The sequence below is a fragment of the Myodes glareolus genome, chromosome 1 (genome assembly GCF_982192425.1).
Source record: "Myodes glareolus chromosome 1, mMyoGla1.1, whole genome shotgun sequence".
Taxonomy (NCBI): domain Eukaryota; kingdom Metazoa; phylum Chordata; class Mammalia; order Rodentia; family Cricetidae; genus Myodes; species Myodes glareolus.
Window position 1 is genome coordinate 16,984,092 of NC_142026.1, and position 18,981 is coordinate 17,003,072.

The following is an 18,981-nucleotide window of genomic DNA, read 5'->3' on the forward strand; positions in this document are numbered from 1 at the left end:
AAAAAATTGTTTCTAATGATTGAAGAATGAGCTCAGTTCTTACACAGAACTCAGATTTTATTCCTAACACCCATAAGGTAGCTTACAACCATCCATTCACAGTCTAGTTCTAGGGGATGTGATACCCTTTTCTGAACTCTGCATATACAAACATGCAGGAAAAATACACATATACATAAAATAAGTAAACCTCAAACAAAGAGTAACCAACCAACCAAAAAACTGTTTCCAGTCAAGTATGGTAGCTAACACCAGTAACTCTAGCACTTAAAAATTGAGCCAGCAGGACCACAAGTTTGAGGCAACATAGTAACATCCTGCCTTGGGAAAAAAAAAAAAATCAGCCAGGTGTGATGGTGCACACTTTAATTCCAGCACTTAGGAGGCAGAGGTAGGAGGATATCTGCAAATTTGAGGCCAGCATGGTCTACATAACGAACTAAGCCAGCCAGGACAACAAAGAGACACTCTGCCTCAGAAAATCAAACAAAAAGCAACCCACAAATCAACCACTAACTATTGAGTTAGAAAAAAAGTGTATCACAGTTGGTTGTGATAAGTAATCCTTTAATCTCAGGATTTGCAAATAAAGGCAGGCAGATCTGTTACTTAAGGTTACCCTGACCTATATGGTATGACATATAGGTCATAAGACAAACAACAAAAAGTGTATCAAGAACTGTTTCAATTATCTTTGGCTATTACTTTGTTAAGCACTGTTATAAAAATAGTGATCAAGGAAGATGAATCAGTGGTAAAAGAGACTGCTGAAAAAAAAAAAAAGTCTAATAACCAAGCATGGTGTGGTGAGATCTCTGTGAGTTCCAGGCAGCATGATCCACAAAACAGTTCCAGGACAGCCTGGGTTGTTATACAGAGAAATTCTGTCTCAAAAAACAAGGGCTGGAGAGATGGCTCAGTGGTTAAGAGCAATGCCTGCTCTTCCAAAAGTCCTGAGTTCAATTCCCGGCAACCACATGGTGGCTCATAACCATCTGTAATGAGGTCTGGTGCCCTCTTCAGACCTGCAGACAAATACACAGGCAGAATATTGCATACATGATAGATTGATAGATAGATAGATAGATAGATAGATAGATAGATAGATAGATATCTAGATAGATAGATAGATATTTTAAAAAACAACAAAAACAAAACAAAAAGAAAAACCTAAAAAACTGTCCTCTGCCTGTTTCCATCAATAATGAATAAAATGAAGCAAAAAGAAAAGAACAACAGGTGTAAATCACGTCTGCACTGTCCGTCAGCAATGGGTGGCTGCGAAATGAATATGCCAAGTTCTAGGACAGCTTGAGCTACATTACATAGTAAGATTCTGTTTCAAAATCCCGAACCCAAAAGAATTGAAAGACTGAAAGAAAAGAAAGTTCTGATAGTATTTGTGGATTTGTATTTTTCCTGGGGAAACAAAAGAATCAAAAAATAAGTCTTGATATGTGACAAGGAAAGTTTTAGCCACTTGCCATACAGGACTAAGAAGGGTTAAAAGTTTGCTTAGAAATTACATACGCTTTACAGATAATGGAGTGCTGAACCTCAAACTCCAAGTTTGCAATAACAGGGCAAGTGAACACTTTAGTAGCTGAAGCATCTGGTGGATTTTCTTCTCCAAGGATAGGTTCTGTCTTCCAAGTTTTATTCAGTTTTTCCATATCCTCCTTCAGCTGATCTAAGCACTGGCTTAAAAATTCATGAGCATCCTAAAAAGATGATAATATCTGTCATCAGAGCAAATCATTTCTCATCATAGCTTATCAAAATATTTATAAAACTAAAGCACCTAAAAGTCAAGAGATACCTGAACAGGGTCAGTCTTATTCTGATAAGATTTCGAGTATTTATAGCTTTTGAAAAAGTACAAGTTTAGAGATTTAGCTCAGTGGAAGAACAATTAATTGCCTAGCATGTTTGAGTCCTAGGGTTCAAAACCCAGCACCAACTCTCCCTGACAAACCAAACAGTAACAAGAAAACAATAAAACAAACAAAACAACAACAACACACACCCAAACCAACCCGACTAATAAGAAACCTTAACAAACCACGGAAAACTGTAACGTTTAAGATTTAGTATGTATATAAGATTTAGTGTGTGTATGTGGCAGGGGTTATGTGCGTTATGAATGCACTACAAGCACTTATAGTCTGAGGTGTTGGATCCCCTAGAGTTAGAATTATAGGCAATTGTTGAATATCTGATATGGGTCCTGAGAACAAAATTTGGGTCCCCTTTAAGAGCAGTAAGTGTACCCTTAACCGCTAAGCCAGCTTCCAGTCTTTAGAATTGAAATTTTTAACTATTCAATTGTATTGTCATAAATAAAGAAACAACTCTTTCTTTAAAAAAGATTTTTTTTTTGGACTGGGAGGTGGTGGCACATGTCTCCAGCACTCAGGAGACAGAGATAGGCAAATCTCTGTGAGCTTGAGGCCAGCCTGGTGTACAAAAGCTAGTTCCAGGAGAGGTTCCAAGGGTACAGAGAAACCCTCTTTCGAAAAACGAATAATAGATAAATAGATAAATAAATGGATAAACAAACAAATAAATAAAAGATAAAATTTTCCAGTTATTTTTCACAGGCAACCTGCATCTATAAATTAAGTATGCTAAAGCTAGACATGGTAGAATAAGCCTATAATCTCTCCTCTTGCGAAGGAGAGTCCTAGACCAGTCTGAACTACACAGCATGAACCTGTTTCAAAAAAGGAGGGAGGCTGAGGATGTAGGTCAGATGGTAGAGTGCTTGCCTAGAATATATAAAGCTTTTGGTTCAATCCATAATACTACATAAACCAAACATAGTGATAACACTTGTAATCAAGCATCTGGGAGGTGGAGGCAGCAGGACCAGAGTTTCAAAGTCACTCTTGGCTATAAATCATACACACATATATCATGCTTAAATCTGGCCTAGGTTACATGAGACACTGACTCAAAAACAAAACAAAACAAAATCCAAACAGGATAAAACGCACAGGAATCATATTAAAAGTTACGATAACTCCTTAGATTTTACCATCCAAAGTGACATTACACAGGTAACATTTTAAAATGAAAATTAGGTGAAAAACTAATTTCAATTTTCTGTATATAAAACATTTAAAATTAATTAACACTTACATTTTGCACATAGCCAGAGAATCTTTCTGCAGTAGTTGAAATAGCATTTTTAACCTTTTTGAGTAGTTCTTTTTTGGTCTCTGAATTAGAACTATCTTTTTTAATAAGCAGGTTTGCAAAGCGTCTGATAAATAAAAGAGACAGGTTAGCAAATTTTAAAAACATTTGATGGCATATTTTAATGACTAATTACTAACAACAATACATAATTATGTAACTGCCCCAATCCTATTATTTAAAAAACACTGAGGTTATTCAGTAAAATATATTAGCATTACCTGATAAGTGCATTGAGTGGAATTTTCTTCCATGGAATACTTTGTTTAAGCAAATCATTTGCAAATGACTGGAGTGAAAACAGAGATTGTAAGATAGCATTCATATAGCATGTATTTCCCAAGTTGGAGAATCTGGAAAGGAAAGAAGTGTCTGATGTTCAGCATGCATAAAGGTTTCAAAACCACCTGGATGGTTTGTTAAACTACATACTACTGGACCCCGTTTCTGATTCAGTAGGTATGGAAAACAGGGGTGCAGGGAAACACACATTTCTAACAAGCCATCAGCTGCTGCTGACCTGGAGAAACTGCTTTAAAAACAATTATAACTTTACAAGACAAACTAAAAAGGAATCATTTCGCATTATTTTGTTATTACCCTCCACTTCCTCCAATTTATCTTCTTTGTATAATAAAAGTACCATCCTTTTATTTATATGCAGTAAAATTTTACTTCCAATATTTCACTGGCCCTTTTTTTTGGTGCTTACCTATGCAAAATTTAGCATTACTCAAATTTATCACTCTTATATTGCATCTTGATTTTGAACCAAACTTATAAAGCCTCTCCCTACATGAAAGTTAATAGAAAAATTTACCCATAACATCTGGTATCTGAAGAGGTTAAAGATTTTAAAATTTATTTTTAATTATACACATGTGTGTCTGTGTTTGAGTATGTGTACTCAAATACAGGTACCCCCCCTTTGAGGCCATTAGATTCCCTGAAGCTGGAGTTACAGCAAGTTGTAAGGGGGCTAAATGAAGGTCCTGGGAACTGAATTCAGGTTCTCTGCAAGAGCAGCATGTGCTTACAATGGCAGAGTCATCTCTTTAGCCCAGACTTAAAAAAATTTCTACAACAGGTTTCTCTGATTCTATTAGAATTATTCTTGTACACATTTAATAATGAACTTATCTTTTTCAAAATTGGATATTATAATTTCTTTTAAAAGTGCGTCTTCATTACAACTAGGATTTTCTCTTCTATTCTACTGGTCTGCCTACATACATATCAGTAGTTTATTTATGAATGAGACAGGGTCTTTGATTTTTACTATAATTTAAAATCTTGACTCATGGTACTTTTTGTACTATTTCCAAAGCCTTGTTTGAGAATGTTTAATTATAGTTCAAGTTTATTGACAATAAACCACTAGTTCAGTTATGTTTATGGCTGCTTTTGAGAGAATCTTTATCTGCTAAAACATTTTAGTTAATTTTTTTCTTAATTAATAATTTTCTTAATGTTTGTCTTACTACTGTTCTGCAAGGAAGTAGTCGTCTTTCTTATATTCCAATTTTGTTTGTGGAGAGGATTTCGTCCTGTCATGTTAGTTTAGTAAGGTGAAATCTCTTCAATGTACCATCATAGTAGTGGTGACAGTGGGAGGGGAGGAAGAGGAGCAAGCAAGTCTTGCTTTCCTTTCACTTTGGCAAAAGCCTTATCCTGGTACTTAAGACTTTCTGGAAGTGACTTTTTTCTTTTTCTAATGTTTTATCACCCCTTACACATATTAGTTTTCATATAAGCCTATTGTCCCAACTCTGAGCATCCACAGTTTAGACAATGGAAAACAGAAACGTTGAAGGAAATGGGTTTGCCCGTACACTTAGAAATGTATTAAACATATGTCTCCCAGCAGAGCTGAAGCACAGCTGTATTTCTTTGAATTTCTTCTCTCTCTCTCTCTCTCTCTCTCTCTCTCTCTCTCTCTGTGTGTGTGTGTGTGTGTGTGTGTGTGTGTGTGTGTGCGTGTGCGTGCCTGTTTTAGAGGATTCATGACAAACAATAGAATCAGGTAGCCTATATTACCCTCGAGTCTTCCAAAGTTTCTTTTTACATGTGCTCCACCCCTTAGAGGAGTCTTGGGACGTGAGTAATACAACCTAAAATTCTGTAATCTCTGAAAGAGTTCTGAAAAGAAGATTTATTTCTAGAGATAGGTACATATATTATGCAGGAATGAAAAAACACCAGAGGAATCTAGAGTGTCAAAATGGGCAACTCATGAGACTGTCAATAGAGAAGCACAGACCAGTAAAGTAAAGAACGTAAGAGGAGACAATATGGAAAGGAGACAAAGATCAATGAAGAGAAAGGTAAGATGGCCTCAAAATAAGACAGGTAAAATGTTATCTGCCTGGCAGCGGTGGTGATGCCTTTAATCCTTGGACCTGGGAGGCAGAGGCAGGTGAATCTCTGAGTTTGAGGCTAGCCTGGACTACAGAGTGAGTACACCGAGGAAGGATAGCCAGGGCTACACAGAGAAACACTGTCTTGAAAAACCAAGGGAGGCCGGGGGTGGGGGTGGGGGGTGGCTGGTTGCTCTTCCAGAAGACCTGGACCCAATTCTTAGCCTCAGTGTTAACAATTCTGCCAAGACTTCATCCTAAAAGAAATTCATGAAACATTACAAGAATAATAAAATATTATGGTACATACCTATAATCCTAGCATTTGAGAACTGGAAACAGGAGGATCAGGAGTTCAAGGTCATCCTTAACTATACAAAATCCTATCTCAAAACAAAAAGGAGCCTTGAGAAGTGCTGGCTCAGTAGTCAAGAGCACCAGGCAGCTTCTAGAAAGTACCTGGGTTTAATTCTGAGCGCCTACTATTATTACTGCCACTATAATTTCATTTCTGTGTTAAGAAAATATATAAAAAAATGTTGAAAGCACCTGAAGAGTCGGCCAAAATAAATGGAGTTAGAGAATACTCATTTCTCCTTTAAGATGATATTAGAAAGACAGATAGACAGATAGAAACATGTAAACAGAGGCAGAGCTTTGTATCCTGACCGCGCAGTCCCAAATAATCACACAGAATCTTAATATTAATTACAAACTATTTGGCCTATTTCTCAAGCTTATTACTAAAGCGTTTTGACTTTTAAATTAACCCTCTTCTATTAATCTATGTTCTGTCCTGTGTCTTGTGGCTTTACCTGTGCTTTAATACATCTTGTTCATCTGGCGGCTGGTTGGCATCTCCCTCATCTGAGTTCTCAGTCTGATTGTTCTGCCTAACTTTATCATGCCTGGCTATTGGTCAAACAGCTTTTATTATCAACCAATGAGAGGAATACATATTCATAGTGTACAGAAAGATCATCCCACAGTAGAAACACTGTCAAGGTCTGAAAACTGTTTGGAGACCAGACAATGGACTTATTGTTTATAGCTACGACAAATCTTTAATAAGTGACCCAATTTCTAAATATTTTACAACAACAACATTATATATATATTTATATATGATGCATTACATATAAAATTTCTATTAATATTATGTAACATTATATTAATATCCATAACAAATGAAGAATAACTCAGTTGAATCACTCTGTAAGAAAGCAAGTTTACCAACCCCTGCAGCTGCTGTTGATGAGAGGAAAGGGGCACTCTAGGTTTGTTCCAGCCTGTGTAATCCTGGTTACACCTCAGTTTTTTAACAGATAGAGGAGCTGGTTGAGGAAGAAACCCCAAGCTTCTTTTGGCAGAAGGAGTCTGGCTTGAAACATTACTCCTAAAAACAAAAAAATGAAATAAAAATTTTTACTACTACCACCTTTTTTCTGTAGTAGATTCAGAGAAATCAATGTCAAAGGGAAAAACAGTCTTAGACTTAAGGGAAATATTAGTATAATAATAACAGTCACTTAAAAGAAAACCTCAAGTTTAACTGTTAATAGAGAAACAAAAACAAAACAGAAGGCTTAAGAAGTTTACATATTTCATCTACAAACTACACAATCCAAGCTTATGGATTCAGAAAGGCTATACAGCTTCACTTTTTATTTCATTTTCATACACTTTATGGATGCCACATCAGTTTACCTAGTTATGGACAAAGTTAGTATATTCTTCACTTCAAATCACATAGACAATTTCTTAATTTCTTTAAAGAAAGGTACTAAATGTTTGTTTGAAGGTGTAAACAGAAGGGGCATTTTTAATTTTTCTATATATTATTGCTTTCCAAAAAGGTTAAAGCAAGTGTCACTTCCCTGAATGAATTTCCATCTCCTCATATTTCTATTATTTATCATCACAAGTATTAACTTTTACTAGTCTGGTAGCATGACTTCAATGCTATTTTAACTTGCATCTCTAATTATACTTGAAGCTGAACATATTTCTGTACTGTATATTTCTCTGAAATGGTCTTTCATATTCTTATGTGTTTTTTTTTTTCCCTTTTCTTTCCTTTCTTTTGAGACAGGGACTCACTATGGATCCCTGACTAGCCTAAACTCTCTATGTAGATCAGACTGGTCTAGAACTCACTGAAATATGCCCACCATATTGGATGCTCAGATTGCAGATGTGTGCCATCATCCTGGATAAAAATAACATTCTTTGTATATATTCCTAGATTATAATTTACTCGTGTACAGTATCTTTTATGCTTTATTCTGTTACATCTGTTTCTCTTGTTGCAAATGTCAATCTGCTTTATTTTTATATCTTATTTATTTTCTTTCTCATAGCTTCAAAATGCTATTTTACCCATGTGGACCTTTTTGTTTTGTTGTTGGGTTTCTCTATTGCTGCCTTGGAACTTGCTTTTCAGACGTGGATGGCCTTGAACTTGTAGCTGCACCTGCCTCTGCCTCCAGACTACCGGGATTAAAGGTATTTGCCAGAACAACTGGCTCCCATATGGGTCTTTAAATATTACTTGCTGTTTGGCATTTGTTGAAGCTTTTCAATGTGAGGAGTTTCAGCATTTTCATCCACTATTTCATTTACAATATCCTTGAATCTATTCTTCTTTTCTCTTAAAGTTCTATACTGACATAGGGTATTCCCAAACTAAGTTTCTTAGTTGCATTTACAATTAATATTACCTCACTGCTGTATTCTATGATGTTCCTTATTGCCAAGTGTTATACTACTTCCCCCTCTGGTCCTGAACTTTTGCAGAGGATTTTATATTACAGATTCTTAATTCACTTTTAAAAAATATTTGTGTGTGTGAATGTATGTACATGTGTGCATAACATGTGTGTATACAGGCACTCATTTGGAGGTCAAAGGACAATCTGCAGAAGTTAGTTCTCTTTCTACCAGGTGGGTGCTAGGGATCGAACTGAAAATAGGGCTTGGGAGAAAATGCCTTTACCCACCAAGCCATCTCACCAGCCCTTGTAAATCTTCCAAATCAAGTGAAATGAGAGCAGGTAACACTGGTCTGTATCCTTGCTCTCTACTCAACAAACCCCAGGAAGAACACATCAATCATTCCAACTCCTGGAAGCTTTATAAGAATGTTTGCCTTGGCTTAAATATGGCTTTTCTAGAAACCAGCTTCATACAGTGTCTAATGTTCTGAGAAGCCTACACAAACACACCTTTGTGCAACATGTGCATGCTTCGTACTCATGAATGTCAAAAGAAGGTGTTAGATTTCCTGAAACTGGAGTTATAGATGGCTGTGGACCACCATGTGGGGTGCTGGGAATTGAAATTCAGCATTCTGCAAGAGCAGTCCGTATTCTTAACCACTGAGCAATCTCTCCAACTCCCACAACCACACTTTTAGAAAGTATTGCTATGTACCCATAGCTAACCTTGTAACTCACTTTGTAGACCATATCAGCTTTGAATTTGTGTTAATTCTACTTTCTACTTGCCTCCTGGGGTTAAAAACATGCACTCATACCTGGCTAGAAGTTAAATGTCTGAAAAACTTTTCCAATGAAAGATATTTGTATGAGGCTTTAGATTTTAAAAGAAAAAAAAAATCTGTTAATTTTTGCAAGTTAGTCTAGTAACTGCATAGAAAACAAAGGCAATGTAAAAATGCCCTTAGTCTTTAATGTGCCCATGCTTGAGAGGATGGGAAATGCAGTGTTTGACAGACTCTAATGATGCCAGTCAACATGGGTAACATTGATATAAATCTTTCCAAATCTCAGTTTATTCACTGTTAGACACATTTCAAAATAGATGAAATTAAAATAGCTCTAGACTGCTTCCTAACTAAAGTATCATGACGTTATGATTGGAATTGACTCTGCCGTGTTTAAACTAGGGCATTAGCTAAGAGTATAAAGAATAGCCAGTTTCATCACTCAAGATTATGAAAAAAGAGAGCCCTTCAACTTCTACATTTATAATTCTACAACTAATTCATACCTGTCTAGGTTAGTGCCACCTGAAGCGTAGTCCTTGGATCCAGCTCTGCTCCCATAAAATGAGGATGACTGCAAAGGCAAAAGCCCTATAAAACACATGAAAGAAAACTTAATGACTAACCATTCAAACTCACCTAATAATATTACACAATTGGATCTGCTTGTATTTAATTCTATTCTTAATACATGTCCATTAAAAATATCAATACTGTGGGAAAAGTTATAATAGCAAAGCATTGTTCCTCTGCCAGCAAACTGTTAAAGGTCCTTTTCTAGCTTCTAATCCCTTTCCCCCTACTTTTTTATTCTTCAAGAGTGGTTTTATATATGCATACAATGAAGTAATTTTATTCCCAATTCCCCTCTCTCATCTCTTACCTCTCCTGCCCAAATCCTCCTTCTTACCAAGAAGTGTCCCTCTTACACTCATGTCTTCTTTGGGTATGGCCCAGAGTTTAGTCTAACTGGTTTCTACAGCTTAGTTTTTTGTCTTACATACCAGAAGTTATTAAACCTTCCAATTTGCTACAGCAATTTTTTAGAACTATAGTTAAAATAACCAATTACTAATAGTAAGTCACTAATAAATTTTAAAAACAATTTTTAGTATATACATTTTACCATTTATTAAAAACAGCAATTTGCATAGTAATGAGATGGCTATAATGTATTTACTATTTCTGTTTGCTAATTGCTGGTTAGTTATAATTGCTTAAAATAAGTGCTGTTAAGATGGTCTTCAAACAACAAATCCTATTAATGTGGTCTAAGTGATGATGAGCAATACTGATGAACATTAATTTCAACCGCAGTAACTTCTGATTCAGTCTATGGTCTTTTTGTTTGTTTCGGGATAGGGTTTTTCTCTTAACAGTCCTGGTTGTCCTAGAACTTGCTTTGTAGAGCAAGGCTGGCCCTCACACTTACTGAGTTGTCTGACTCTCTCTCCCAAGCCCTTGGATTAAAGGTATGCGTTACCACTGCCCAGCATCAGTCTATGGTCATGGTACTTTAACACTAGATTATTTCTACACATTGAAATAGAGAAAAAAAGAAGGTAAATTCTGGATTTGTTTGTTTTAAGACAGGGTCTCTCTCTGTAGCATCAGTTGTCTTAGAACTCTCAAAGACCCTCCTACCTCTGCTACCCAAATGTTGGGATTAAAAGCATGTGTCACACTTGGTTAAATGCTGGATTTTTTAGAGAAAAACAAAATATAAAAATAAGTTCACATACACACTCACACACACACACACACACACACACACACACCTCACTATGTATTCCTAGCTGACCTCAAACAATACAGCTACCTCTGTCTTCCCAATGCTGGAATTAAGGTGTAAGTCACCATGCTGTCTATTGCTGTTTTTTTGAGAGACAGTCTCATGTAGCCCCCAGCTGGTGTCAAATTCACTATGTAACTGAGTTTAGTCTTGAACCCACTTCTCTCTTGCTTCTACATCCTGAGTGCTGAGATTATAAGTATGTACCATTATTCTTGGATAACTTTCCATACACACACACACACACACACACACATTGTGTGTGTATACCACAGAACACATGTGGAAGTTAGAGGATTACTTTCTAAAGTGAGTTTTCTCCTTTTACCACGTGGGTCACTGAGATCAAATTCAGGTCTTCAGGCTTGGTGGCCCTCTTTAAAACACTCGAGTCAATTACTGGGTACAAGTTGGTGACTAAAGACTAACACTAGATTATCCACTATTCTGGAACATTATACAGTCATGTGCTAGTTTAATATAGTATATTATGTAAACAAATGAGGCCCTAATTAAAGACTAAAACTTACCTGATGTTCGATTTTCTTCTGCCTGTTTCAAACTCAGCTGCTTTTCTCTACTGCTGGTTAAATATTTTCTTGAAGGGTCTGTCATAGCTTTGTTGTTCCTATAGTTAACAATTTTAAATCAATAAAATGAATGTATGAAGATATTCTTAATTCTCAGTGAAATAAGAACAATGAAAATAACCTTTCATTAAGCCAAGAACCAATACACACACACACACACACACAGAGAGACGACTCTAGGAAATAAAGCAAAATAAAAAATACTTTCTTTTAAGAAAGTCAAAAAGAGACACAAGATAATAGATTTTTTTTTTAACCAAAAGCAATATCAGGGGCTAGCCAGACAGCTCATGTAAGCAAAAGTGCTTTCCATGAAGAACCAATGATCTAAGTATGATGTCAGAATACCACAGTGAGGTAGAAAACGAACTCCTGCAAGTTGTCCTGTGACCTCTAAACTGTGGTATACACACGCACACACACACAGTAATAAAATTTAAAATTATTTACGAGACAAAAACAATCAGTTAAAGATGAAAACTATTCAGTGAGTATTGATACTTTGCAGTTTTCAAAAATAAGATCCAAAATACTTTTATGTCACATATAATTTAAATGCTACTTAGAAAATACACACATTTCAGCTGAGGAGTTGGTGGCATATGCCTTTAATCCCAGCACTCCGGGAGGCAGAGAGAAGTGGATCTCTGTGAGTTCAAGGCCAGCCTGGTCTACAAACAAGTTCCAGGATAGGCTCCAATTCAACTTGTAATCTTTACTAGTTTAAGTTCAGGAATACAAAGCTAATATATCTTTCTTTCTTTTTATATGGGGTCTCTCTATATAGTCCTGGTTGTCCCAGAAGTAGCTGTGTACTACTCACAGAGATCCACCTGCCTCTGCCTCTTGTAGGCTGGGATTAAAGGTATTCGCCATTACACCAGGCGAAATTCCTCCCTTTTATTTCCAAGTACTAAAGGAAGAAGGTCCACAAAGATAAAATCTCCAAGTTTAGATTGAAATTACTAATTTAGGGGAATCACCATAAATTAAGCTTGTAGTAGACAATGCTATTGCGTTGCCAATATTTTTTTTGTGTCCTTTGCTTTACATCTTCACTCTATAGCCTCTCTTTAAGAAATATAGCTAAGCCTGGAGGTGGTAGTGCACACCTTTAATCCCAGCACTCAAGAGGCACAGGCAGGTGGATCTCTGTGAGTTTGAGGCCAATCTGGTCTACTGAGTGAATTCTAGGATGGGCAGGGCTATACAGACAAACCATATCTCAAAAATCAAAATTAAATATAACTAATCCTAGCACTCTGGAGGTGGAGGCAAGAGCTCAAGGCCAGTCTGGGCTACATAGTAAATTTGATATCAGACTGGACTGTGTAAGATTTTGTGTCTCCCTCTCTCCAACCTTTAACGAGTTTGTCCCTTTAACTAATTTTCTTTTCCTGAAAAAACTTAACAGAAGTGTTTGTGAGTTTTGATTCCAAGCCTAAAAATGTCTTTGAGATTTCCAATTCCGCGAAATTCTACCACTGATATATAAATAATTCTACGCTAGCTTGTTAGATGTTGGAAGATACATGGCCTAATTACCCCAGCTGATAGCAACTCCAGGAGCAGCCATGAGTGAGACTATTCACAGATTCTCAACCCTCTATACTGACCACAGATTATTGGGAGGAAAAAAAAAAGATCAAAGGATCTAGGTATAACTGATTAAGCCAAGTTCAGATAAACTGAAGTACGCGAGTCACTATAATTCAAGTAATACTTTTGTTGTTGATTTTTTTTTTTGTTTTTTTTGTTTATTTGTTTGGAGACAGGCTCTATGCAGCTCTGTTGTCTTAGAAAAACACTTGTAGACCAGGCTGGCCTTGAACTCACAGAGGTCTGCAAAGTTCTGCCTCCCAAGTGCTGGGATTAAAGATGTGCACCACCATGCATGCCTGTGCAGCAATATTTTTAAATTTAAAGTCACTATATGGAGTAATGTGTTATACAATAATAGGTAAGTGCTACAAGGATGTGAGGTAAAATATAACCATAAAGAAGACAGAACCGGCTTTCTGTTACTATAAGTACTGATCTGTTTGAGAGAGAACATAGGTTTAGCTAAGACCAGCAGAATGTAGCAGGTGCCTTAGGATTGTAGAGCAACACCATTCTGTCTGCAAATGAAAACTATAAATTATTTATGAAGTATGGTATACTACTCTTGTAAGAAAAGGCCTTCAAAGAGGATGAGCAGTCATTAAGGAACTATGTTACCAGGAGCATCAAGAACTGGTGCTATCACACCATACAGCTTTAAGCTCAAAGGGGCATAGCCACAAACAACTGTACCTGGAATTAAATATATAAGATTGGGCCAATGACTCTCTAAGACCAACTGAAAGAGTAATAATTAACCCGGACCAGTCTGGACACTAGCACAAAGTGAAAATCAACTACAACCCTAGTAAAGGACTATGTTAAAAGACAAGAGAGGAAGAGTTCTAAGGAAAGTATCTCACCACTGGCTCTGGGTGGATAGAGAAAGAAGGTCACAACTACCTATTAGCTGGCAGCAAAGGGTTTAGATGAATGATCAGGTGTTGGAAGATCAGGAAGAAACGATGATGTACAAAGGAACTATATGGATAAGTGTATAAAGGACAAAGATCTGAGTCATATGCTAATTTTCACCAGGAAAACAGCCAACAATCAGAAGGATAACTTGTCAGCAAATCTGTCCTTAGCGATTTTTTCACCAGAGGTCCAATTAAAACAGCTATAGTGGCAGAGATAGAACCTATAGTATAGCTTTCCCCTCATCTAAGCTTGGCTACTGCTATAGTGATCTGAATGGCCAACAGCACAGACTGGTGCTGAGCTCTGATTTAGCCTCCTATGAAACCAAGTCTTCATTTGGTTGTAAATGATTTTAGCAAATTACTTCCACCCTAGAAAAAGACAACAAATGAGTCAGAGATCACTTGGTGGATAAAGTGTGATGACCTGAACTGTGAAGGAATAAATGATGGTTAACTTTTGGCCAAGTTTACAATGATTTTTAGAACAGTCCCAGAAATTTAGCATTGTCTCTGGAAAATAAACCAAAGGAAAAATCAAACAGTCTGTATCGGCCTACTTCGATTGCTGCAATGAAACACCACAGATTGGCTACTACGCCAGTTGATTTTTCTCAGTATGGATGCTTTAATACAGGATCACAGTGTCAGTAATTTTAGTTTTTGGTGAGACCCCTCCTCATGGCTTATGGATGGAGCTGCCTTCTCACTATGTCATCATATGGACAGTGTGGATTCCTAGTCTCAGTCCTTCTGGGTCAGAGCTCCACTTTATTAACCTTATCTAATTCCAAAAGAGTCTAGTTTCGAACCCAACTTTGGGATGATGTCTTCAACAAATAATTTGGAGGTAGAGAAAAGGTTCTTGATCTCTTTCACTCACTTACCAGAAAGAAAGGGAGGAAGGTTCACACTAACCCAGAAGACCAACAAGAAACATTTGCTGAGCTGGACAGTGGTATACACTTGTAATATCAGCACACAGGAGGCTGATGAGTTCAAGGCCAGTACATACCTTTCAAGATCTTGTCTCAAAAAACAAAAACGAACAACAAAACTCCCAAAGAACAAAAGAACTATTTATTTCCAGTTCTTCAACTCATCCTTCCTCTCAGTGCCGCAACAACAGGCAGGATAGGAGTTGTGCAACAGAATGACAAGATCTGGAGTACCCGATGAAGTCTCTGCTCTAGTGACACCAACACATCTTAAATTCTAGTCTTCTATAATTGGAATTATCACAAATTGAATATTGTTGCAATTGAATATTGAACAATTGATGTAAAAAGTACTGGTCAAGTGCCACAAAGACTCTTAAAGCAACTTACGATGACGAATCATTTTCCTTAGGATAATCTTCAGTTAGCTCTGAGCCAGATAACATTCTTTTCCTCTTTTCAGTGCTATGGAGAACAGATTTAAACAAACAAACAAAAATAAGGACTACTTTTAAAAAGCCATAATTCATACCATCAAAAATCATAAACCAGGGCTAGGAAGAAACTAAAATCAGTAAAGTGCTTGATTTGCAAGCACAAGATCTGAGTTTGAACCCTGGGAATCACACGAAAAGCTGGATGTGGTAATGTGCACCTACAATTCCATGCTGGGAAGGTCCCTGGGGCTTCAGAGTAAGTTCTAATCCAGTGAGAAACCCTTTCTCAAAAGGGGTACACAGCATCTGAGAAATGACCCCCAAAGTTGTCCTGTGGCCTACACACACACACACACACACACACACATTTATACATGCACTTCCATCCACACCTAGATAAAAAATTAAAAACCTACTCAAAGATAGGAAATAAGACTATAACAGCCTGATTCTTTACATTCTACTTAATATACTGGTTTGTCCACATGTTCAACACATGTCACTGACATAAACTGAAGATAAATCTTTGTAATTAATTATACATGAAAAGTACACTTTATATTTGCTACTTTTTCTCTCCTTGAATTCCTAAAAGTCCAAAAAGACAATTACAAACAGGTTCAGTTTTTCCTACCGGTTTTCTAATAATCCTGATCTAAGAGGTGTTGATGTCAGCGACAAAGAAGGAATTGTCCGGCTAACAGCCATTCCACTTCCGGCTACTGTCTTAATTGATCCTCTACTGGGGCTGCCAAGAACTTTTCGAAATGGAATATCATCTTTAGTTTCTAAACTTCCTCTTTTTGAAGAGGCCTGTAAAAATAAAATGTAAGACAGTTAAATCTTTGAAGTGAAAACACATTTTGTTTGAGAGAGTATCACATATAAACTTCAGGATGGCCTCAAACTTACTAAGGACAGAGGATAACCTATCTAGATAGAACTGGTCTTCCAGCCATCACATCTTAAGTGCTAAGGTTAAAAACATGCATCACTATGTCTGGCTTATGAGGTTTGAAGGACCAAACACTAGGTTTCAAGCATTCCAGACAAGCCTACTACCAACTGAGCTACGTCCCCAGTACAATTATAAATAAGATTTTTTAAAATTTATTTTATTTCCTGTGAGTTGGTGTTTTACCTGCAATTATGTCTGTGTAAGAGTGTCAGATCACATGTAACTGGAGTTACTGACACTTGTGAGCTGTCATGTGGGTGCTGGGAATTAAATCTGGGTCCTCTGAAGAGCAGCCAGGGCTCATAACCACTGAACCATCTCTCCAGCCAATTAAACCACCAATTCTTATGGAGGGATTAAGAAAGTTCTCCAGGAGGGTGGCAACTGGGAGTAGTATGCAAAATGAAAAGCAAAAAACAAACAAAATAAAATACCTCTCCAGAAGAATCTGATATACTCAAGTGTGAGAAATTGAGTTTGTAGTATCTCTCTTTTCTTGTAGCATCTATCCATCCATCCATCCATCCATCCACGATTTTTGAGAAAGAATCTTGCTTTGCAGTCCCAGCTAGCCTAAATCACACCACTTTTTGTGCCTCAGCCTTAAGTGATGGGATTATAGAGATATACAATCACATCTAACTCTCCCATAGCATTCTTATAAACTTGAAACTCTTGGGGCTGATGAGATGATTTAGGGGACTAAAAGCACTTGCCAAGTTAGCCTGATGATCTGAACCAATTCCGAGAAGCATGCAAAAGTGAAGAAGAGAACAAACGCTACAAAATTTTTTTCTGACGTCTATACATGCTCTGTGGCATGCATGCAGCTGCACACAAATACACATACACAAATGTAAAAAAAGTTACTATGAAAGCAAAACCATGGAAAGAATTGAAAAGTCATTTAGATCTTAATTATCGTTCAATCAAGTAAGTATTACCTAAGCAATCACCTCTCTGTACAAATATATTTACAGAACTTTGAAGTTTCTGATTTTATACCTAGTCTTCCTTCGCAAACCAATTAAAAGAGACAACAATTGCTAAACTGCAATAAGATTATTTACTTGTGTACACCAAGTCTCTCAGCTTGCTCAATATTATGAATAAAAACTTTTTTCAAAGCAAAGGGAAGATATCACTAAAATAGTTTGGTATCATATAGTGTAAAGCCAAAGTTCATGCACAACAGATGCAAAGGCATCAAAAGAAATAGCAGCAAACATTCTGAAGCTGTTTCTAGTACTACAGCACACAGCCAGCAGCCCCTTTTATGTGGTACTATCTCAGAAGATGTTGGTGCTGTCAGGAAACTTGAGCTTCACCAATCAATGACCCATGTCTCTAAGTGGCAGTACTACATTCTGGCTTTTTTTTGTTTTGTTTTGAAGACAAGGTTTCTCTGTATAACAGCCCTGGCTGTCCTGGAACTTGCTCTTGAAGACCAGGCTGGTCTTGAACTCAGAGATCTGCCTGCCTCTGCCTCCTGAGTGCTGAGATTAAAGGCATGCACCATCATTGCCCAGCTTTTCTTGCTTGATTTTATAACAAGACATCTTTGGTTCTAAAAACTACTATGGTTCATTCTGATGATCATGGGACCATCAAGTAAAGGTTAAGTAAAACTATGTAAAAAGGTAAAATTGAAATATAAGACAGAAATTAGTTTTGGTGTATACCTTTAATCCCAGGCACGTGGGAGGCAGAGGCAGGCAGATCTCTGAGAACGGCTTAGGACAGCAAGGGCTAACACAGAAAAACTGTGTCTGGAAAATAACGAAGAGAGAGAAAAAAGGTAAAACTGCGATAATACTTAGAAACTGTTTTTAGAAAAACAAAGAGGTAGAGGTAGCCAAAAGGACAAAGATCAGCTATGTCGAAGCACCACTGTGATATTGCTACATTAGAGATCGTTATCTAAATTCCACACCATGTAACTACTTAATGCATCTATGCTAAATGCGTTTTTAAGAAGCCAGAGATTCAAATGAACATACCTGACTGTCTGAGTAAGAAAGGTGTCTGTTAGTTTCCTTTTGAGAGGCCCTGCTGCCCAGAACAGCTCCAAAACTACCAGACCCTTGAGAAGGTTTCATAGCTGGTAGACAAAAATGAACAAACCGCTTAATAAAAATATTCATCATCATTGTTGTTAAACAATACAGAAATGGAAGTAATAGCCAATTCTCTCTGACAGATTGTGCAACTGAGATACACAGTAATATTTAGGGAAAAGAGCTCCAATAAAAGAATAAGTAACACAAGAGGTAGCCACTTACTAGCATAAAAATTTACAAGACGGAAGGTATTTTATAATTAGTAGTATGGAAAAGTAAATCACTGTATCTAGGACATGAATACTTATACCAATGTCAAGAAAACATCAGATATAGTAACAAGTAAACTTTTTATTTAAAAAGTATTATTTTCTAAACCAGGCAGTGGTGGCACATGCCTTTAATCCCAGCACTTGGGAAGCAGAGGCAGGTAGATCTCTGTGAGTTAAAGACAGCATTGTCTACAAAGCTAGTTCAGGACAGCTAAGGCTGTTATATAGAGAAACACTGTCTCAAGGTGGGAGAAGGGCCTGTTATTTAATTAATTAATAAACCTGATGGCTACGGTAGACTTAAAAAAATAGGAAAGAAATATAGATTCAATACCATTGTTTAAGATTTGAA

General features: G+C 36.9%; 1 protein-coding gene across 9 annotated transcripts in view; it reads right to left on the reverse strand.

Annotated features, from left to right (window-relative positions):
* Window positions 1-18,981, reverse strand: part of Usp37 (ubiquitin specific peptidase 37) — a 91,184-nt gene that overhangs the window by 36,099 nt on the left and 36,104 nt on the right. For all 9 annotated transcript variants that reach the window (XM_048459010.3, XM_048459008.3, XM_048459013.3 and 6 more), the window contains 9 exons: window positions 18,298-18,398; window positions 15,974-16,152; window positions 15,293-15,367; window positions 11,383-11,480; window positions 9,567-9,651; window positions 6,793-6,951; window positions 3,420-3,551; window positions 3,142-3,265; window positions 1,531-1,721 (listed from right to left, as the gene is read on the reverse strand). In XM_048459010.3, coding sequence (XP_048314967.2) covers window positions 1,531-1,721; window positions 3,142-3,265; window positions 3,420-3,551; window positions 6,793-6,951; window positions 9,567-9,651; window positions 11,383-11,480; window positions 15,293-15,367; window positions 15,974-16,152; window positions 18,298-18,398 — 1,144 coding nt within the window. The remainder of the gene's footprint in view (window positions 1-1,530; window positions 1,722-3,141; window positions 3,266-3,419; window positions 3,552-6,792; window positions 6,952-9,566; window positions 9,652-11,382; window positions 11,481-15,292; window positions 15,368-15,973; window positions 16,153-18,297; window positions 18,399-18,981) is intronic.